The 21978-nt window shown below is 55.0% G+C and overlaps 1 protein-coding gene across 6 annotated transcripts in view; it reads left to right on the forward strand.

Annotated features, from left to right (window-relative positions):
* The window catches only part of LOC139586265 (epithelial discoidin domain-containing receptor 1-like), a 31773-nt gene continuing 9795 nt past the window's right edge, over positions 1–21978 (forward strand). Inside the window, exons 1-17 of one of the 6 annotated variants that reach the window (XM_071419547.1) lie at positions 1–370; positions 2704–2855; positions 3779–3881; positions 5822–6050; positions 7453–7600; positions 8950–9052; positions 9626–9812; positions 10466–10712; positions 11365–11478; positions 12220–12365; positions 13445–13667; positions 14292–14390; positions 14473–14642; positions 14982–15121; positions 16506–16673; positions 19348–19582; positions 21418–21567. In XM_071419547.1, the coding sequence (XP_071275648.1) occupies positions 2762–2855; positions 3779–3881; positions 5822–6050; positions 7453–7600; positions 8950–9052; positions 9626–9812; positions 10466–10712; positions 11365–11478; positions 12220–12365; positions 13445–13667; positions 14292–14390; positions 14473–14642; positions 14982–15121; positions 16506–16673; positions 19348–19582; positions 21418–21567 (2556 nt within the window). In that variant the 5' untranslated portion in view covers positions 1–370; positions 2704–2761. Of the gene's footprint in view, positions 371–1968; positions 2390–2440; positions 2856–3778; positions 3882–5821; positions 6051–7452; positions 7601–8949; positions 9053–9625; positions 9813–10465; positions 10713–11364; positions 11479–12219; positions 12366–13444; positions 13668–14291; positions 14391–14472; positions 14643–14981; positions 15122–16505; positions 16674–19347; positions 19583–20872; positions 21381–21417; positions 21568–21978 lie in introns of those variants that run through there. The other 5 variants (XM_071419545.1, XM_071419542.1, XM_071419544.1 and 2 more) reach the window with 5 other exon arrangements.

The following is a 21978-nucleotide window of genomic DNA, read 5'->3' on the forward strand; positions in this document are numbered from 1 at the left end:
GGGGGTTTTTTTCCCCATTTTTTGGGGGTTTTTTCCCATTTTTTGGGGTTTTTTTCCCCATTTTTTGGGTTTTTTTTCCCATTTTTTGGGGTTTTTTTCCCATTTTTGTGGGGGTTTTTTTCCCCATTTTGGGGTTTTTTTCCCCATTTTTTGGGGTTTTTTCCCCCATTTTTTGGGGGTTTTTTTCCCCATTTTTTGGGGTTTTCTTAGGGAATTTTTTTTGGGAATTTTCCTCGGGAATTCTCGCGGGAATTCGGGCTCCGGGAGCCCCCCTGGAGCCCCCACCCGAGGGGGGAGGTCCCGGGAATTTCGGGATTTTGGGAGGGTCCGGGGGGGATTTGGGAGCGACCGGGAGGAGCCGAGGAGAGCGGTGGGAACCGGGCAGGGAAATTTGGGGGAAATTTGGGAATTTTGGGGGAAATTGGGAATTTTGGGGGGAGTTTGGGGAGTTTTGGGGGGAGTTTGGGGGGAATTTGGGGGGAAATTTGGGGGTTTGAGGGGGAATTTTGGGGGAAATTTGGAGTTTTGGGGAGAGTTTGGGGGGAAAAATTGGGAATTTTGGGGGAATTTGGGGGGAAATTTGGAGTTTTGGGGGACTTTGGGGGGAAAAATTGGGAAGTTTGGGGGGAAATTTGGAGTTTTGGGGGGATTTTGGGAGGGGATTTGGGGATTTTTGGGGGAATTTCGGGGGAAATTGGGAATTTGAGGTGGAATTTTGGGGAAAATTTGGAGTTTTGGGGGGAGTTTGGGTGGAAAAATTGGGAATTTTGGGGGAATTTGGGGGGAAATTTGGGGTTTTTTGGGGGGGATTTGGGAATTTGGGGGGGATTTTGGGGGAAATTGGGAATTTGAGGGGGAGTTTGGGGCGGAATTTGGGGGTTTTGGGGGAAAATTTGGGGGTTTTGGGGTGAATTTGGGGAGGAATTTGGGGGTTTTGAGGGGAGTTTGGGGAGGAATTGGGAATTTTAGGGGGGTTTTGGGGGGGAATTTGGGAGTTTTGGGGGGAATTTAGGTGGAAATTTGGGGTTTTTGGGGGGGGATTTGGGAATTTGGGGGGGAATTTTGGGGGAAATTTGGATTGGGGGGAAAAATTGGGAATTTTGGGGGAATTTGGGGGGAAATTTGGAGTTTTAGGGGGAGTTTGGGGGGAAATTTGGGAATTTGAGGGGGAATTTTGGGGGGAAATTTGGAGTTTTGGGGGGATTTCGGGAGGGGATTTGGGGATTTTTGGGGGAATTTTGGGGGAAATTTGGATTGGGGGGAAAAATTGGGAATTTTGGGGGAATTTGGGGGGAAATTTGGAGTTTTAGGGGGAGTTTGGGGGGAAATTTGGAGTCTTGGGGGGAATTTGGGGATTTTGGGGGAATTCGGGGGAAATTGGGAATTTGAGGGGGGAATTAGGGACGGAATTTGGGGGTTTTGGAGGGAAATTTGGAGTTTTGGGGGAATTTGGGGGAAAATTTGGGGGTTTTGAGGGGAATTCGGGATTTTTGGGGTAATTTTGGGGGATTTTGGGGAGATTTGGGGGAAATTGGGAATTTGAGGGGGAGTTTGGGGGGAATTAGGGGCGGAATTTGGGGTTTTGGGGGAAATTTGGGGATTTTTGGGGTAATTTTGAGGGATTTTGGGGGGAAATCCGGAGTTTTGGGGGGATTTGGGGCGGAATTTGGGGGGGATTTGGGGATTTTGGGGGGAATTTTGTGGAGAATTGGGAATTTTGGGGGGACTTTGGGAGTTTTTGGAGGGAATTTTGGGGGAATTTGGAAGAAATTTGGAAGTTTTTGGGGGGAATTTGAGGGAAATTTTAGCGATTTTGGGCGGATTTTGGGACATTTGGGGCCGGTTTTGTCCCTCCCGGGGGGTTCTAATGAAGGCTAATGAATATTTATCTTTATGCAAATGAAGGGGTGGGGTCTGGGCGAGGCCACGCCCCCTCTGCAGCTGTTGTGGGGGGAGGGGAGGGGGGAATTCCAGCAAAGGATTCTGGGAGCAGCTGCAGGGGGGGGCTCCCAGTGCTCCCAGTCCCTCCCAGTTCATCCCAGTCCCTCCCAGTCCCTCCCAGTTCACCCCAGTTCCTCCCAGTTCATCCCAGTCCCTCCCAGTTCATCCCAGTTCACTCCCAGTTCATCCCAGTTCATCTCAGTTCACTCCCAGTTCATCCCAGTTCATTCCCAGTTCACTCCCAGTTCATCCCAGTCCCTCCCAGTTCATCCCAGTTCATGCCAGTCCCTCCCAGTTCCTCCCAGTTCACTCCCAGTCCCTCCCAGTTCATCCCAGTTCATCCCAGTTCCTCCCAGTTCCTCCCAGTCCATCCCAGTTCATTCCCAGTCCATCCCAGTTCATTCCAGTTCACTCCCAGTTCATCCCAATCCGTCCCAGTTCATTCCCAGTTCACTCCCAGTCCACCCCAGTCCCTCCCAGTCAATCCCAGTCCACCCCAGTCCCTCCCAGTCAATCCCAGTCCATCCCAGTCCCTCCCAGTCCCTCCCAGTCAATCCCAGTCCATCCCAGTCCCTCCCAGTCCCTCCCAGTCACTCCCAGTTCATCCCAGTCCCTCCCAGTCCCTCCCAGTTCATTCCAGTCCATCCCAGTCCATCCCAGGTTCATCCCAGTCCATCCCAGTCCATCCCAGTTCATTCCCAGTCCCTCCCAGTCCCTCCCAGTCCCTCCCAGTCCCTCCCAGTCACTCCCAGTTCATTCCAGGTTCGTTCCCAGTCCCTCCCAGTTCCCTCCCAGTATCCCCGGGTTCGGGGGCGGGGCCATGGGGGCGCTGCCGCTGCCCCTCCCCCTCCTGCTGCTGGCCGGGGTGGCCGAGGGGACCCCGAGGGGGACGGAGGGGACAGCGCCGGACCTGGGTGAGCGTCACCGGTGTCACCAATGTCACCAAATGTCACCGGTGTCACCAATGTCACCAAATGTCACCGGTGTCACCCAATGTCACCAAATGTCACCAAATGTCACCGGTGTCACCAATGTCACCAGTGTCACCAAATGTCACCAGTGTCACCAAATGTCCTTCAATGTCCTCAATGTCACCCAATGTCCCCAAATGTCACCAAATGTCACCAAATGTCACCAATGTCCCCCAATGTCCCCAAATGTCACCAATGTCCCTCAATGTCCTCAATGTCACCAGTGTCACCAAATGTCCCCAATGTCCTCAGTGTCCCCAATGTCCCCAATGTCCCCTCAGCATCCCCAATGTCCCCAATGTCCCCTCCGTGTCCCCTCAGTGTCCCCAATGTCCCCTCAGTGTCCCCTCAATGTCCCCTCAGTGTCCCCTCCGTGTCCCCTCTGTCCCCAATGTCCCCTCTGTGTCCCCTCCATGTCCCCAATGTCCCCAATGTCCCCTCAGTGTCCCCAATGTCCCCTCAGTGTCCCCTCAGTGTCCCCAATGTCCCCAATGTCCCCTCGGTGTCCCCTCTGTCCTCCGTGTCCCCAATGTCCCCCCAATGTCCCCTCAGTGTCCCCTCAGTGTCCCCAATGTCCCCAATGTCCCCTCAGTGTCCCCTCAGTGTCCCCAATGTCCCCAATGTCCCCTCAGTGTCCCCAATGTCCCTTCAGTGTCCCCTCAGTGTCCCCAATGTCCCCAATGTCCCCTCGGTGTCCCCTCTGTCCTCAGTGTCCCCAATGTCCCCTCAGTGTCCCCTCGGTGTCCCCTCTGTCCCCAATGTCCCCTCAGCGTCCCCTCAGTGTCCCCAATGTCCCCAATGTCCCCTCCGTGTCCCCAATGTCCCCAATGTCCCCAATGTCCCCTCGGTGTCCCCTCTGTCCCCAGGCCGCTGTCGCTTCGCTCTGGGCATGGAGGACGGGACCATCCCCGACTTTCGCCTCTCGGCCTCCAGCGCCTGGTCCGACTCCACCGCCGCCCGCCACGGCCGGTACGCACCAGTATAAACCAGTATGGACCAGTATAGACCAGTACGGACCAGTATGGACCAGTATAGACCAGTATGGACTGGTATAAACCAGTATGGACCAGTATGGACCGGTATAGACCAGTATGAACTGGCATAAACCAGTATGGACCAGTATGGACCGGTATAGACCAGTATGAACTGGCATAAACCAGTATGGACCAGTACAGACCAGTATGGACTGGTATAAACCAGTATGGACCGGTATAGACCAGTACGGACCGGTATAGACTGGTATAGACCAGTACAGACCAGTATAGACCAGTATGGGCCAGTATGGGCCAGTATAGACCAGTATGGACCAGTATGAACTGGTATAAACCAGTACGGACCAGTATGGACCAGTATGGGCCAGTATGGACCAGTATAGACTGGTATAAACCAGTATGGACCGGTATAGGCCAGTATGGATCAGTACGGACCAGTATAGACCAGTATGGGCCAGTATAGACTGGTATAGGCCAGTATGGACCGGTATGAACTGGTATAAACCAGTACGGACCAGTATAAACCAGTATGGGCCAGTATAAACCAGTATAAACCAGTATGGATCAGTATGGACTAGTATAAACCAGTATGGACCATGGATCACTATAAACCAGTATAGAGCAATATAGACCAGTATAGACCAGTATAAACTGGCATGGACCAGTATGGATCCCCAGTGTTCCCTGAATGTCCCCAAGCCCCAAAATGTCCCCAAATCTCCTGGGTGTCCCCCCATTCCCAAGTGTCCCCAAGTGTCCCCAAACCCCCAAACGTCTTCAAATCCCCTGGGTTTTCCCCTATTCCCAAGTGTCCCCAAATGCCCCCAAGTGTCCTTTGAGTATCCCCAAGTGTCCCCTGGGTGTCCCCAAACCTCAAAACGTCCCCAAACTCCTTGGCCTTCCCCACATCCCCGACCACCCCGAGCGTCACCGAATGTCCCCAAACGTCCCCAAATGTCCTCCGGGTGTCCCCAGGTGTCCCCTGGGCGCCCCCAAACCTCAAAATATCCCCAAATCCCAGGTGTCCCTCATGTCCCCAAAGTGTCCCCAGATGTCCCCAAATGTCCTTTGGGTGTCCCCAAACCTCAAAACGTCCCCAAACTCCTTGGCTTTCCCCACATCCCCGACCACCCCGAGCGTCCCCAAACGTCCCCAAAAATGTCCCCTGGGCGTCCCCAAACCTCAAAATATCCCCAAATCCCAGGTGTCCTCATGTCCCAAGGTGTCCCCAAGTGTCCCCAAACGTCCTCTGGGTGTCCTCAAGTGTTCCCTGAGTGTCCCCTGAGTGTCCCCAAACCTCAAAACGCCCCCAAACTCCTTGGCTTTCCCCACATCCCCGACCACCCCGAGTGTCCCCAAACGTCCCCAAAAATGTCCCCAAACCCCCAAAGTCTTCAAATCCCCTGGATGTTCCCCCATTCCCAAGTGTCCCCAAGTGTTCCCAAGTGTCCCCAAGTGTCCCCAATCTCCCCTGGGTGTCCCTAAATGTCCCCTGGGTGTTCTCAAGTGTCCCCTGAGTGTCCCCAAACCTCAAAACGTCCCCAAACTCCTTGGCCTTCCCCACATCCCCGACCACCCCGAGCGTCACCGAATGTCCCCAAACGTCCCCAAATGTCCTCCGGGTGTCCCCAGGTGTCCCCTGGGCGCCCCCAAACCTCAAAATATCCCCAAATCCCAAGTGTCCTCATGTCCCAAAGTGTCCCCAGATGTCCCCAAATGTCCTTTGGGTGTCCCCAGACCTCAAAACGTCCCCAAACTCCTTGGCCTTCCCCACATCCCCGACCACCCCGAACGTCCCCAAACGTCCCCAAAAATGTCCCCTGGGCGTCCCCAAACCTCAAAATATCCCCAAATCCCAGGTGTCCTCATGTCCCAAAGTGTCCCCAAGTGTCCCCAAACGTCCCCAAACGTCCCCAGGCTGGGCCGCAGCGACGGCGACGGCGCCTGGTGCCCGGCGGGGCCGGTGTTCCCGGCCGAGCAGGAGTTCCTGGAGGTGGACCTGGGCCGGCTGCACCTGGTGACGCTGGTGGGGACGCAGGGACGCCACGCGGGGGGACACGGCCGCGAGTTCGCCCGGCAGTACCGGCTGCGCTACAGCCGCGACCGGCGCCGCTGGCTGCGCTGGAGGGACCGCTGGGGAGCCGAGGTGGCCTTGGGGACATCGGGGACATTTGGGGACATTTGAGGGGATTTTGGGACATTGGGGGGATTGGGGGCGTTGGGGACACCGGGGACATCAGGGCTGTGTAGGGGATTTGGGGACATTGGGGACATCGGCGGTGTTGGGGACGTCAGGGGTGTTGATGGGATTTGGGGATGTTGGGGACGTTGGGGGATGTTGGGGACGTTGGGGACATCGGGGGAATTTGGGGACATCGGGGGGATTTGGGGACATCGGGCGTGTTGGGGGCGTTGAGGGGATTGGGGGATTTGGGAGTGTTGGGGACATTGGGAGGATTTGGGGACATTGGGGGGATTGGGGACATTGGGGGTGTTGGGGACATTGGGGACATTGGGGGGATTGGGGGATTTGGGGACGTCGGGGGTGTTGGGGGCGTTGAGGGGATTGGGGGCATTGGGGATATGGGGAGGACTGGGGACACTGGGGGATTTGGGGACATCGGAGGTGTTGGGGACATTTGGGGGATTGGGGACATTGGGGGTGTTGGGGATATTGGGAGAATCTGGGGACATTGGGGACATTGGGGGGATTGGGGACATTTGAGGGGATTACGGGCATGGAGGGGATTGGGGACATTGGGGGACATTGGGGGACATTGGGGACATCAGTGGGATTGGGGACATTGAGGGCATTGGGGGTGTTGGACGCGTTGGGGACACTGGCGAGATTTGGGGACATTGGGGACATTGGGCTTGTTGGGGACGTTGAGAGGATTGGGGACGTCGGGGGTGTTGGGGACGTTGAGGGGATTAGGGACATTGGGGGTGTTGGAGATATTGGGGACATTGGGGGTGTTGGGGACATTTGAGGGGATTGGGGACATTGAGGGAATTTTGGGAGGATTGGGGACACTGGGGTGATTTGGGGACGTCGGGGGTGTTGGGGACGTCGGGGACATTGGGGGTGTTGGGGACATTGGGAGAATCTGGGGACATTGAGGGGATTATGGGACACTGGGGGTGTTGGGGACATTGGGGGCATCAAGGGGATTTGGGGACATTGGGAGGATTGGGGACATTGGGGGAATTTGGGGACATTTGGGGATACTGGGGGTGTTGGGGACATTGGGGGTATTGGGGACATTGAGGACATTTTGGGGATTGGAGGGATTTGGGGACATTGGGGACATTTGGGGGGTGTCGAGGGGATTTGGGGACGTTGAAGGTGTTGGGGATATTGGGGGAATTTGGGGACATGGGGAGAATTTGGGGACATTGGGAGGATATTGGGGGACATTGGGGGGACGTTGGGGACATCAAGGGGACCTCGGGGACATCCCGGGCACTTCCGGGGCTGTGACAGATCCCAAGGGACCCCCAGCGTCCCCTCGGGTGCCACCGGCCGCGGTTTTCGGTGTCCCCCGCAGGTGATCGGTGGCAACGAGGACCCCGAGGGCGTGGTGCTCAAGGACCTGTCCCCGGCGCCGGTGGCGCGGGCGCTGCGGGTGTACCCGCGGGCGCCGCGCGCCATGAGCGTCTGCCTGCGCCTCGAGCTCTACGGCTGCCCCTGGGAGGGTGAGCGCCACCTCCGTGCCACCTCCGTGTCACCTCCGTGTCACCTCCCTGTCACCTCCCTGTCACCTCCGTGTCACCTCTGTGGCACCTCTGTCCCACCCCACTGGTGGCCCTGAAGGGGTGGTGGTCGCCCATGGTCGTGTTCTTCACCCAAGGCGGCTCTTGGTGGTGGCCCTGGGGGCACCGGGGTTGGGGTTTGGTCATGGTGGGGTCAATGGTTGGGTGGTGGGGTCAATGGTTGGGTGTTGGGGTCAACGATTGGGTGTTGGGGTCAATGGTTGGGTTATGGGGTCAACGATTGGGTGTTGGGGTCAATGGTTGAGTGTTGGGGTCATCCATTGGGTCATGAAATCAATAGTTGGGCGTTGGGGTCACCCATTGGGTCATGTGGTCAATGGTTGGGTTTTGGGGTCACCCATTGGGTATTGGGGTCACCCATTGGGTGGTGGGGTCAATGGTTGGGTTTTGGGGTCACCCGTTGGGTCATGAGGTCAATGGTTGGGTGTTGGGGTCACCCATTGGGTTTTGGGGTCAACGGTTGAGTGGTGGGATCATCCATTGGGTGTTGGGGTCAATGGTTGGGTTTTGGGGTCACCCATTGGGTGTTGGGGTCAACAGTTGGGTGTTGGGGTCAATGGTTGGGTTATGGGGTCACCCATTGGGTTTTGGGGTCAACGGTTGAGTGGTGGGATCATCCATTGGGTGTTGGGTTCAACGGTTGGGTTTTGGGGTCACTCATTGGGTCATGGGGTCAATGGTTGGGTTTTGGGGTCACCCATTGGGTCATGAGGTCAATGGTTGGGTTTTGGGGTCACCCATTGGGTGTTGGGGTCACCCATTGGGTGTTGGGGTCAACGGTTGGGTTTTGGGGTCACCCATTGGGTGGTGGGGTCAATGGTTGGGTTTTCGGGTCAACGGTTGGGTCATGGGATCATCCATTGGGTGTTGGGGTCATCCGTTGGGTCATGGGGTCATCGGTTGGGTTTTGGGGTCAATGGTTGGGTCATGGGGTCACCCATTGGCTGTTGGGGTCAACGGTTGGGTCATGGGGTCACCCATTGGGTGTTGGGGTCACCCATTGGGTGGTGGTGTCAATGGTTGGGTTTTGGGGTCATCCATTGGGTGTTGGGGGTCAATGGTCGGGTCATAAGGTCAACGTTTGCTTGATGACATCATCACTGCCACCCCGCCCCCCTGCCCCACCCATTGCCACCTCTTGGGTGTCCTCAAAGCTGTGGTGGCCCCTCCATGGCCACGTCCCCCCATGTTAACCTCCTGGTGACCCCGCCGTGACCCCGCCGTGACCCCGCGGTGACCCTGCGGTGACACGCCCCCGTCCCTGTCCCCAGCCGGGCTCCTGTCCTACACGGCGCCGCGGGGTCACGTCATGGCCCTGGACCCCGTCCCCATCGTCCTCAACGACTCCACCTACGACGGCTTCAGCGCCGGCCCGTGAGTGTCCCCAGGTGTCCCCAGGTGTCCCCAGGTGTCCCCAGACCATCTCCAGGGGTCACCTGCCCCAAGAATTCCCAAAATTCCTGCACCCAACCCCTCCCCAGGTGTCCCCAAACTGTCCCAGGTGTCCCTGGGGCATCTCCAGGTGGGTGGGATGGGACAATTGAGGTGTCCAGGTGTCCCTGGGGTATCTCCAGGTGTTTGGGATGGGACAATTGAGGTGTCCAGGTGTCCCTGGGGTATCTCCAGGTGGGTGGGATGGGACAATCCCCATATCCAGGTGTGTCCCCAAACTGTCCCAGGTGTCACTGGGGCATCTCCAGGTGGGTGGGATGGGATAATTGTGGTGTCCAGGTGTCCCTGGGGCATCTCCAGGTGGGTGGGATGGGACAATTGTGGTGTCCAGGTGTGTCTCACCTGCCCAGGTGTCCCCAGGGCATCTCCAGGTGGGTGGGACAGGACAATCCCCATATCCAGGTGTGTCCCCAAACTGTCCCAGGTGTCACTGGGGCATCTCCAGGTGGGTGGGACGGGACAATCCCCATATCCAGGTGTGTCCCACCTGCCCAGGTTGCACTTCGGGGGGCTGGGCCAGCTCTCGGACGGGGTCCTGGGCCTCGATGACTTCCTGAGGACGCGCGAGCGCCGCCTGTGGCCGGGCTACGACTACGTGGGGTGGCCACGCCCACCCGGGCCCCACCCCCACGTGGAGCTGGAGTTCGAGTTCCAGGAGCTCCGCACCTTCCACGCCATGCAGGTGCCCCAGGGCATGCTGGGAGGCCTGGGGGCGCCGGGGATTGTGGGATTGTAAAGCTATGGATGGACCAATGGGTGGCCACCAGGTCAGGCCCATCCTGGGGTCGGGGATGTTCTTCTGGAGAACGTCAGGATTGGTCACCTTGCCCCAGGGCATCATGGGAAGGTGGGAAATGGAAGTTCTGGGAGATTTGGGACGCTGGGGATTGTGGGATTGGTCAGCCATGGATGGACCAATGGGTGGGCACCAGGTCAGGCCCAGCTTGGGGTCAGGGGTGTTCTTCTGGAGAACGTCAGGATTGGTCACCTTGCCCCAGGGCATCATGGGATGGTGGGAAATGGAAGTTCTGGGAGATTTGGGACGCCGGGAATTGTGGGATTGGTCAGCTGTGGATGGACAGACACGCGACCACTGTCCAGCTCAGGGTCAGGGATGTCCCTCTGGATTGGTCACCTTGCCCCAGAGCATCATGGGAAGGTGGGAAATGGAAGTTCTGGGAGATTTGGGATGCTGGGGATTGTGGGATTGGTCAGTTGTGGATGGACCAATGGGTGGGCACCAGGTCAGGCCCATCCTGGGGTCAGGGATGTCCCTCTGGATTGGTCACCTTGCCCCAGGGCATCATGGGATGTCCCATCACCGCCCCCTCCCAGGTCCACTGCAACAACCTCCACACGCGCGGCGTCGGAATCTTCCGGGCGGTCGAGTGTCGCTTCAAGAAGGTCCTGGCCACGGCCTGGGAGCCCCTGGTGGTCACCCACAGCCTGGCCGGGGCCACCAAGGACCCCAGCGCCCGCTCGGTCACCGTCCCCTTGGGCGGGCGCCGCGCCCGCTTCATCCAGTGCCGCTTCTTCTTCGGCGCCGAGTGGATGCTCTTCAGTGAGGTGTCCTTCGTCTCAGGTGGGGTGGTGGGGTCAACGGTTGGGTCATGGGGTCATCCATTGGGTGTTGAGGTCAATGGTTGGGTCATGGGGGTCAATGGTTGGGTGTTGGGGTCAATGGTTGGGTCATAGGGTCAACGGTTGGGTCATGGGGTCAACGGATGGGTCATGGGGTCATCCATTGGGTGTTGGGGTCATTCGTTGGCTCATGGGGTCAACGGTTGGGTCATGGGGTCAACCATAGGGTGTTGGGGTCATTGGTTGGGTCATGGGGTCAACGGTTGGGTGTTGGGGTCAACCATAGGGTGTTGGGGTCAATGGTTGGGTCATGGGTTCATCCATTGGGTGTTGGGGTCAATGGTTGGGTGTTGGGGTCAATGGTTGGGTGTTGGGGTCATTCATTGGGTCATAGAGTCAAGAGTTGGGTATTGGGGTCATCCATTGGGTGTTGGGGTCAATGGTTGGGTCATGGGGTCAACGGTTGGGTGTTGGGGTCAGTCGTTGGGTGATGACGTCATTGGTTGACTGCTGAGGTCATCATCGATCAATGACGTCATCGATTTCACGGTAACGCCTTTGATCGTTCATGGTGCTATTGCCGATGATGTCACCGGCTGTTGATGACATCATTGACCGTTGATGATGTCATCAATGACTGTCCCCGCCCCCAGAGGTGCTGGACGACCCCATGGGTGCCAGCGGGTGGCCCCCGACCCCTGACCCCTCCTCCGCCATCTTGGAAAACGCCCGCGACGGGGGCGGGGCCACGAATGTCACCGGCTTGGGTAGGCGGGGCTTAGATGGGTGTGGTTTAAATGGGAGGGGCTTAATATGGGAGATTGAGTGGGTGGGGCTTAATTGGGATGGGATTTAGTGGGTGGGGTTTAACTGGGAAGGGAATTTAGTGGGTGTGGCTTAACTGGGAGGGGCTTGGGTGGGTGGGGCTTAACTGGGACTGGATTTAGTGGGTGGGGCTTAATTGGAATGGGATTTAGTGGGTGGGGCTTAAGTGGGATGGCATTTAGTGGGTGTGGCTTAACTGGGAGGGGCTTGGGTGGGTGGGGCTTAATTGGGATGGGATTTAGTGGGTGGGGCTTAACTGGGAGGGGCTTAATATGGGAGATTAAGTGGGTGGGGCTTAATTGGGAGGGGCTTAAAGGGGTGGGGTTTAATTGGGCGTGGCCTAAGGGGGTGTGGCTTAACTGAGGGTTAAATGGGTGGGGTTAATTGGGCGGGGCTTAATGGGGTGTGGCTTAACTGAGGGTTACATGGGTGGGGTTTAATTGGGCGGGGCTTAATGGGGTGTGGCTTAACTGAGGGTTACATGGGTGGGGTTTAATTGGGCGGGGCTTAATGGGGTGTGGCTTAACTGAGGGTTAAATGGGTGGGGTTTAATTGGGCGGGGTGTAGAATAACGACCATGTAAATGGGCGGGGCTTAATTGTGTAAGGTTCTAGGGGTTGGGAATTAAACGGGCGTGGCTTATCGGAGGTGGGCGTGGCCACCACGCCTCCCTCTCCTCCCAGCAGCCCCCGGGGTCCCGCCCGTGGCCCAGGGCGAGGCGGGGCAGCCGCCGGCGCTGCTGGGGTGCCTGGGCGCCATCATCGTCCTCCTCCTGCTCGCCATCGTCATCCTCGTCCTGCGGCGTGGAGGGGCCGGGCCAATGGGCAAGGTCACTGGGAGGGACTGGGATCAAACTGGGAGGGACTGGGATCAAACTGGGAGGGATTGGGAGGGGTTAAAGGGGGAGTGGGCGGGGCTGGGAGGGACTGGGATCAAACTGGGATGGACTGGGAGGGACTGGGAGGGGTTAAAGGGGGACTGGGAGGAAATTGGGAGGGACTGGGATGGACTGGGAGGGATTGGGAGGGGATTGGGAGGGACTGGGAGGGACTGGGAGGGACTGGGAGGGATTGGGAGGGACTGGGAGGGACTGGGAGGGACTGGGATCAAACTGGGAGGGACTGGGAGGGGATTGGGAGGGGATTGGGAGGGACTGGGAGGGGTTAAAGGGGGACTGGGAGGGGACTGGGAGGGACTGGGAGGGAACTGGGGGGAACTGGAAGGGATTGGGAGGGACTGGGAGGGGATTGGGAGGGGATTGGGAGGGACTGGGAGGGACTGGGAGGGACTGGAAGGGGCTGAACTGGTTTTTACTGGTCTGAGCTGGTTCTAATTGCTCAGAACTGGTTCTAACTGGTTTTTAATGGTCTGAACCAGTTCTAACTGGTCTGAACTGGTTCTATCTGCGGCTGAACTGGTTCTAATGGTTTTTACTGGTCTGAGCTGGTCCCAACTGAAGCTGAACCGGTTCTAAGTGGTCTGAACTGGTTCTAACTGGTTTTTAATGGTCTGAACCAGTTCTAACAGCCCTAAATTGGGGCTGAACTGGTTCTAACTGCCCTGAACTGGTTCCTACTGCTCTGGACTGGTTCTAACTGGTCTGAACTGGTTCTAATGGGCTCTAACTGGTTCTAACTGGTTTTTACTATTTTTTACTGGTTTTTACTGGTTTTTACTGGTTTTTACTGGTTTTTACTGGTTTTTCCCGGTTCTCAGGGCCGCGGGGCGGAGGCGGCGCTGCGGGTGCAGCTCTCGGGGGACACCGGGGTCAGAACTGGGGGGTTGAACTGGTTCTAACTGGTCCGAACTGGTTCTAATGGGCTCTAACTGGTTTTTACTGGTTTTTACTGGTTTTTACTGGTTTTTACTGGTTTTTACTGGTTTTTACTGGTTTTTCCCGGTTCTCAGGGCCGCGGGGCGGAGGCTGCGCTGCGGGTGCAGCTCTCGGGGGACACCGTGGTCATCAACAACGCCACGGGAGGGGGACCCCGCTACGAGCGGATCGGAACCGGAAGTGGAACCGGAACCGGAAGTGGGATCGGACCCGGAAGTGGAACCGGAAGCGGAAGTGGGGAGTACCAGGAACCCACCCGGGCACGGCCCCGACTGGCACCGGTGCCCCCCGGGGCTGGTGAGAGAGGGGAAAATGGGGAAAAAATGGGGAAAAAGGGGAAAAACGGGGAAAAAATGGGGAAAAAAGGGGAAAAATGGGGAAAAAATGGGGAAAAAGGGGAAAATGGGAAAAGAAAAAAGGGAAAAATGGGGGAAGAGGGGGGAAGAAAGAGGAGAACAAAAACGGGAAAAAAGGGGAAAAGAAAATAGGGAGAAAAGGGGGAAAACGGGGGAAAAATGGGGAAAAAAGGGTAAAAATGGGGAAAAGAAAAAAGGGGAAGAGAGGGAAAAAAGAGGAGAGCCAAAAAGGGAAAAAAGGGGAAAAAAGGGGGAAAATGGGGAAAAGAAAAAAGGGGGAAAATGGAGGGGGAAAGGGAAAAAATGGGGGGAAAGAAAAAAGGAAAAAAAGGGGAAAGAAAGTGAAAAAGAGGGGGGAAAAAAGGAGGAAAAGGGAGGGGAAAAAGGAGGGAGGGAGGATTTTTTTCCCCCCAGTTTTATTTTTGTCTGAAATCTGCAAAAAAACTCAGTCCGGGAATGAGGAAAAGGCTCAAAATTGGCCCAAAAAATCCCTCGGGAATGGAGGAGGAGGGGGAACCCCCACCCCCTCTATGACCACGCCCCTCTCTGGCCACACCCCCCCCAGCCAACCCGGCCTATCGGCTTCTTCTGGCCACCTACGCTCAGCCAATAGGAGGCCTCGCCTTGGCCCCGCCCAATGCTGCCAAGCCAATCAACACCGACGGTAAGGGTGAGGCTCAGGGAAGGCCACGCCCACTTTGGCCACACCCACCATGACCTCACCTGTGCCCCTCCCACCTGCACAGGTGAGCCCGAGGTGGGGGCGGGGGCTTACGCCGAGGCTGACGTCACCGGAGGCTCCGCCTACGCCCTGGCTGGCCCCGCCCACAGCCCCGCCCACGGCCCCGCCCTCCCCACCTTCCCTCGGGACCGCCTCCGCTTCCGGGAGAAGCTGGGGGAGGGGCAGTTTGGAGAGGTAAGCCACGCCCCCGGCATCAAGCCACGCCTCCACAATGAGAACACACCCGTTATGTCTTAGACACGCCCCTAAAGAGCTTTAGCCCCGCCTCTAAATTATTTACCACATCCATGTGTGGTTTAGCCCCGCCCCTTAGCAAGGCCACGCCCACTATGGATTAACCGCGTCCCTTATTGAATTGGCTCCGCCTCTTTTTAATGCTCCACCCCATTAATTTGGCCACACCCACCCACACTGAGGCCACGCCCCCTGTTTCTTAGCCCCGCCCCATTTCTGAACACCCACCCATTTCTCAAGCGTTTGGCCACGCCCCCTTTCATTTGGCCCCGCCCCCAGGTGCTGCTGTGTGAGGTCATCGCCCCCCACACCCTGGGCCTGGCCCCGCCCCCCGGCTCAAGCCCCGCCCCCTCGGGCACGGAGCGCCCCCTGCTGGTGGCGGTGAAGGTGCTGAGACCGGACGCCACCAAAAACGCCCGGTAGGGAAACTGGGATGGACTGGGAGGGGACTGGGAGGGACTGGGAGGGAATTGGGATGGACTGGGAGGGACTGGGGGGGACTGGGAATGGACTGGGGGGGACTTGGGAGGGACTGGGATGGACTGGGGAGGGACTGGGAGGGACTGGGAATGAACTGGGATGGACTGGGAGGGACTGGGAATGAATTGGGAGGGATTGAAAATGAACTGGGATGGACTGGGAGGGACTGGGAATGGACTGGGGGGGAATTGGGGGGGATTGGGAATGAACTGGGAATGACTTGGGAGGGACTGGGAGGGACTGGGAGGGACTGGCGGGGACTGGGAATGAACTGGGATGGACTGGGAATGAACTGGGAATGACTTGGGAGGGACTGGTTGGGATTGGGAATGAACTGGGAGGGACTGGGAATGGACTGGGAATGAACTGGGATGGACTGGCGGGGACTGGGAGAGATTGGGAGAGGGGTTTGGGGCAAGAAATGGGGGAAAATTGGGAAAACTTGGGAAAAATTTGGATATTTGGGGATACCGGGATGCACTGGGAGGGACTGGGAGGAGTCAGGAGGGTACTGGAGGGTGGCCAAAGGGACCCAGGTGTGCCCAGGGCATCCCCAGGTGTACCCAGAACCTCCCCAGGTGTGCCCAGGTGCCTCCAGGCACCCTCACCTGGCGCCAGGGCGTGCCCAGGTGTGCCCAGGTGTGCCCAGGGCATCCCCAGGTGTACCCAGGTGTGCCCAGAGCATCCCCAGAGCATCCCCAGGTGTGCCCAGGGCATCCCCAGGTGTACCCAGGTGTGCCCAGAGCATCCCCAGAGCATCCCCAGGTGTGCCCAGGTCATGCCGAGGTGTACCCAGGGCATCCCCAGAGCATCCCCAGGTGTGCCCAGGTGTGCCCAGAGCATCCCCAGGTGTACCCAGGGCATCCCCAGAGCATCCCCAGAGCATCCCCAGGTGTGCCCAGGTGCCCCCAGATGTGCCCAGAGCATCCCCAGGTGTACCCAGGTGTGCCCAGAGCATCCCCAGGTGTACCCAGGGCATCCCCAGAGCATCCCCAGGTGTGCCCAGGTCATCCCCAGGTGTACCCAGGTGTGCCCAGGTCATGCCCAGGTGTACCCAGGGCATCCCCAGAGCATCCCCAGGTGTACCCAGGGCATCCCCAGAGCATCCCCAGGTGTACCCAGAGCATCCCCAGGTCATGCCCAGGTGTACCCAGAGCATGCCCAGGTGTGCCCAGGTGTGCCCAGGTGTGCCCAGGGCATCCCCAGGTGTGCCCAGGGCATCCCCAGAGCATCCCCAGGTGTACCCAGGGCATCCCCAGGGCATTACCCAGGTGTGCCCAGGTGCCCCCAGGTGCCCTCACCTGTGCCCCCGGCCGCGCCCAGGCGCGATTTCCTGCAGGAGGCGCGGGCGCTGTGGCGGCTGCGGGACCCCAACATCGTGCGGCTGCTGGGCGTGTGCGGGGGGCCCGGGCCCCTGTGCATCGTCACCGAGTACATGGAGCACGGAGACCTCCACCAGTTCCTGGGCGGGGCCCGGGGACACGCCCTCAGGTGGGGACACGCCCACATCCTCACACACCTGGCCGGGCCACGCCCGCGGCGGCCGCGCCCATTCCGAGTTGGGTTTTCTGTAATTTTGGGGGTTCTGGCCCTTTAAGAGAAGCCCTGATAGAATTAAGCCACGCCCACCACGAAGGAAAGGCCACGCCTGCATCCTCACACACCTGGCCAGGCCACGCCCACTCCATCCACGCCCACCACAAAGTTGGGGTTCGGTTGTAATTTCAGGGGTTCTGGCCCTTTAAGAGAAGCCCTGATATAATTAGGCCACGCCCATCACTCGATAAAAGGCCACGCCCACATACACACACACCTGGCCAGGCCACGCCCACTGTGGCCGCGCCCATTCCGAGTTGGGTTTTCTGTAATTTCGGGGGTTCTGTCCCTTTAAGAGAAGCCACTCCATAATTAAGCCACGCCCATCACTCGAGAAAAGGCCACGCCCACATCCTCACACACCTGGCCGGGCCACGCCCGCTGTGGCCGCGCCCATTCGGAGTTGGGTTTTCTGTAATTTTGGGGGTTCTGGCCCTTTAAGAGAAGCCCTGATAGAATTAGGCCACGCCCATCACTCAAGAAAAGGCCACGCCCACATCCCCCTCACACCTGGCCGGGCCACGCCCGCTGCGGCCGCGCCCAGTTCAAATCATTTTGTGTTGTCATTTTTGGGGTTCTGGCCCTTTAAGAGAAGCCACTCCATAATTAAGCCACGCCCATCACGAAGAAAAGGCCACGCCCACATTCCCCTCACGCCTGGGTGGGCCACGCCCACTCCAAATGCAGAAAAATCCGATTTTTGGGGGGAAAAAAGCAATTTTTTTGGGGAAAAACCCCTATTTTTTGGGGGGAGAAAAATCTGAGAATAATCCCAGAAAAATCGGATTTTTTTGGATTAAAAAACCACAAAAAATCCCAGAAAAATCAGATTTTTTTGGGGAAAAAAACCGCAAAAAATCCCAGAAAAATCAGATTTTTTGGGGGAAAAAAGCCATTTTTTTGGGGAAAAAACCACGAATAATTGTAGAAAAATCGGATTTTTTGGGGGGAAAAAACCCCAAATAATCACAGAAAAATCGGATTTTTTTGGGGGAAAAAAGCCATTTTTTGGGGGGAAAACCGCAAAAAATCCCAGAAAAATCGCATTTTTTTGGGGAAAAAACCACAAAAAATCCCCGAAAAATCGGATTTTTTTGGGGAAAAAAGACATTTTTTTGGGGGGAAAAAAAATGCAAAAAATCCCCAAAAAATCAGATTTTTTTGAGGAAAAAACCCACAAAAAATCCCCGAAAAATCAGATTTTTTGGGGGAAAAAAAACCATAAATAATCCTAGAAAAATCGGATTTTTTGGGGATAAAAGCAATTTTTGGGGGGAAAAAAAAGTGATTTTTTGGGGGGAAAAAAACTGCAAATACTTGTAGAAAAATCAGATTTTTTGGGGTAAAAAAGCCTTTTTTTTTGGGAAAAAAATGCGAATAATCCTAGAAAAATTGGATTTTTTGGGGGGGATAAAGGTGATTTTTTTGGGGGAAAAAACCGTGAATAATCGTAGAAAAATCGGATTTTTTGGGGGAAAAAAATGGGAATAATCCTAGAAAAATCAGATTTTTTGGGGGAAAAAACCATGAATAATTGTAGAAAAATCAGATTTTTTTGGGAAAAAAACCACAAATAATTGTAGAAAAATCGGATTTTTTGGGGAAAAAAGCTATTTTTTTGGGAAAAAAAAGCAATTTTTTGGGGGGAAAAAACCCCAAATAATTGTAGAAAAATCGGATTTTTTGGGGGGAAAAAACCCCAAATAATCACAGAAAAATCGGATTTTTTTGGGGGAAAAAAGCCATTTTTTGGGGGGAAAAACCGCAAAAAATCCCAGAAAAATCAGATTTTTTTGGGGAAAAAACCACAAAAAATCCCCGAAAAATCGGATTTTTTTGGGGAAAAAAGACATTTTTTTGGGGGGAAAAAAAATGCAAAAAATCCCCAAAAAATCCGATTTTTTTGAGGAAAAAACCCACAAAAAATCCCCGAAAAATCAGATTTTTTGGGGGAAAGAAAACCATAAATAATCCTAGAAAAATCGGATTTTTTGGGGATAAAAGCAATTTTTGGGGGGAAAAAAAAGTGATTTTTTGGGGGGAAAAAAACTGCAAATACTTGTAGAAAAATCAGATTTTTTTTGGGAAAAAAGTGGTTTTTTGGGGGAAAAAACCGCAAATAATCCCAGAAAAATTAGATTTTTTTAGGGAAAAAAACACAAAAAATCCCAGAAAAATCAGATTTTTTTGGGTAAAAAAGCGATTTTTTCGGGGGGAAAACACAAGAATAATCATCGAAAAATCGGATTTTTTGGGGGAAAAAACCCCAAATAATCACAGAAAAATCGGATTTTTTGGGGGAAAAAACCACAAAAAATCCCAGAAAAATCGCATTTTTTTGGGAAAAAAACGCAAAAAATCCCAGAAAAATCAGATTTTTTGGGGGAAAAAAGCAATTTTTTGGGGGAAAAAAAAGCCATTTTTTGGGATAAAAAAACCACAAAAAATCCCCGAAAAATCTGATTTTTTTGAGGAAAAAACCACCAAAAATCCCCGAAAAATCAGATTTTTTTGGGGCAAAACCCAAATTTTTTTGGAAAACCCCTAAAAACTGAATTTCCCCGCCCAGCCTGGGCACGCTGGTGCAGTTGGGCGCCCAGATCGCGTCCGGGATGCGTTTCCTGAGCGCCCGGAACTTCGTGCACCGGGACCTGGCCACCAGGAACTGCCTGGTGGGGCCGGGGCTGCGCGTCAAAGTGGCCGATTTTGGGATGAGCCGGAGCCTCTACGGCACCGAGTACTGCCGGGTGCGCGGCCGGGCGCTGCTGCCCATCCGCTGGATGGCCTGGGAGAGCATCCTCTGGGTGAGCTTTGGGGAGAAAACCCGGGATTTTGGGAAAAAATTGAAAAAAAATGGGATTTTTTGGCGAAAAAATGGGAATTTTTGGCGAAAAAATGGGAATTTTTGGTGAAAAAATGGGGTTTTTTTGGTGGGGAAAATGGGATTTTTTGGGGGGAATGGGAAAGGAATTGGTGGAAATTGAGGTTTTTGGAGAAGGAATGGATTTAGGAGGGAAAATTGGGGGGAAATGGGGTTTTTTGGGAAAAAATGGGGAAAATGGTGAAAAATTGGGTTTTTTTTGGGGGAAAATGGGATTTTTTTGGGGGGAATTGGAAAGGAATTGGGGGAAATTGAGGTTTTTGGAGAAAGAATGGATTTAGGAGAAAAAATTGGGGGGAAAGTGGGATTTTGGGGAAAAAATGAGAAAAATTGGGATTTTTGGCGAAAAAATGGGATTTTTGGTGAAAAAATGGGATTTTTTTGGGGGGAATGGGAAAGGAATTGGGGGAAATTGAGGTTTTTGGAGAACGAATGGATTTAGGAGGGAAAATGGGGTGTTTTTGGGAAAAAATGGATATTGGGATTTTGGGGAAAAAAACGGGGAAAAATTTGAAGTTTTGGTGAAAAAATGGGATTTTTTGGGTGAAAATTGGAAAAAAATTGGATTTTTTTTGGGGAAAAAAAAAGGATTTTTTGGGGGGGCAAAAAATTGCAAAATTATTGGGATTATTTGGGAAAAAAATTGAGGGTTTGGGGGAAAAAAAAGAAAAACGGGGAAATTTCCAACTTTGGGATTCCAGGGCACGTTGAGCCCAGCCAGCTCCTGGAACCCCAAATTTCCACTTTCCGACTTCCTAAAAACTCCCCAAAAATTCCAAAAAAATTCCCAAAAAATTCCCAAAAAATCCCAAAAAAATCCCCAACATTTCCAAAATCCCCAAAATTCCCAAAATTTGGGATTTTAGGGAACTTTCAGCCCAGCCAGTGACGCTGTGGGAGCTCCCGAAACCCCAAATTTCCACTTCCCGACTTCATAAAAACGCCTAAAAACTCCAAAAAATTCCCAAAAAACTCCCAAAAATTCCCAAAAAATTCCCGAAAAATCCCCCCAAAATCCCCAACATTCCCAAAATCCCCAAAATTTGGGATTTTAGGGAACTTTCAGCCCGGCCAGTGACGCCTGGGCCTTCGGGGTGACGCTCCTGAAACCCCAAATTTCCACTTCCCGGCTTCCCAAAAACACCTAAAAACTCCAAAAAAATTCCCAAAAAATCCCCAAAAATTCCCAAATTCCCTAAATTTGGGATTTTAGGGCACGTTCAGCCCGGCCAGCGACGCCTGGGCCTTCGGGGTGACGCTGTGGGAGCTCCTGAAACCCCAAATTTCCACTTTCCGACGCCCCAAAAACGCCTAAAAACTCCAAAAAAACTCCCAAAAAATTCCCGAAAAATCCCCCAAAAATCCCCAACATTCCCAAAATCCCCAAAATTTGGGATTTTAGGGCACGTTCAGCGCAGCCAGCGACGCCTGGGCCTTCAGGGTGACGCTGTGGAAGCTCCCGAAACCCCAAATTTCCACTTCCCGGCTTCCCGAAAACGCCTAAAAACTCCAAAAAAATTCCCAAAAAATTCCCGAAAAATCCCCCAAAAATCCCCAACATTTCCAAAATCCCCCAAATTTGGGATTTTAGGGCACGTTCAGCCCGGCCAGCGACGCCTGGGCCTTCGGGGTGACGCTGTGGGAGCTCCTGAAACCCCAAATTTCCACTTCCCGACGCCCCAAAAACGCCTAAAAACTCCAAAAAAATTCCCAAAAAATCCCCCAAAATTCCCAAATTCCCTAAATTTGGGATTTTAGGGAACTTTCAGCCCGGCCAGCGACGCCTGGGCCTTCGGGGTGACGCTGTGGGAGGTTCTGACGCGCTGCCGGGAGCAGCCGTACGGGGCCCTGAGCGACGAGCAGGTGATCGCCAACGCCGGGCACCACTTCCAGAACCGCGGGCAGCAGGTGGGACTGGGAGGGAATGGGAGGGACTGGGAGGGACTGGGAGGGACTGGGAGGGACTGGGAGGGGATTGGGATGGACTGGGAGGGACTGGGAGGGACTGGGAGGGGACTGGGACAGACTGGGAGGGACTGGGAGGGACTGGGAGGGGATTGGGAGGGAACTGGGAGGGGTTTGGAGGGATTTGAGGGCGACTGGAATGGACTGGGACAGACTGGGATGGACTGGGAGGGGATTGGGAGGGACTGGGAGGGGATTGGGACAGACTGGGAGTGGACTGGGAGCACTGGGAGCCACTGGCAAGGGATTGAGAGTGGACTGGGACTGACTGGGAGGCACTGGGAGGGGATTGGAAGGGACTGGGAGGGACTGGGATGGACTGGGAGGAGATTGGGATAGAGTGGGAATAGACTG

This window comes from Agelaius tricolor, unplaced genomic scaffold, assembly GCF_023055355.1.
Source record: "Agelaius tricolor isolate 1412-34295 unplaced genomic scaffold, bAgeTri1.0.p SCAF_110, whole genome shotgun sequence".
Lineage (NCBI taxonomy): Eukaryota > Metazoa > Chordata > Aves > Passeriformes > Icteridae > Agelaius > Agelaius tricolor.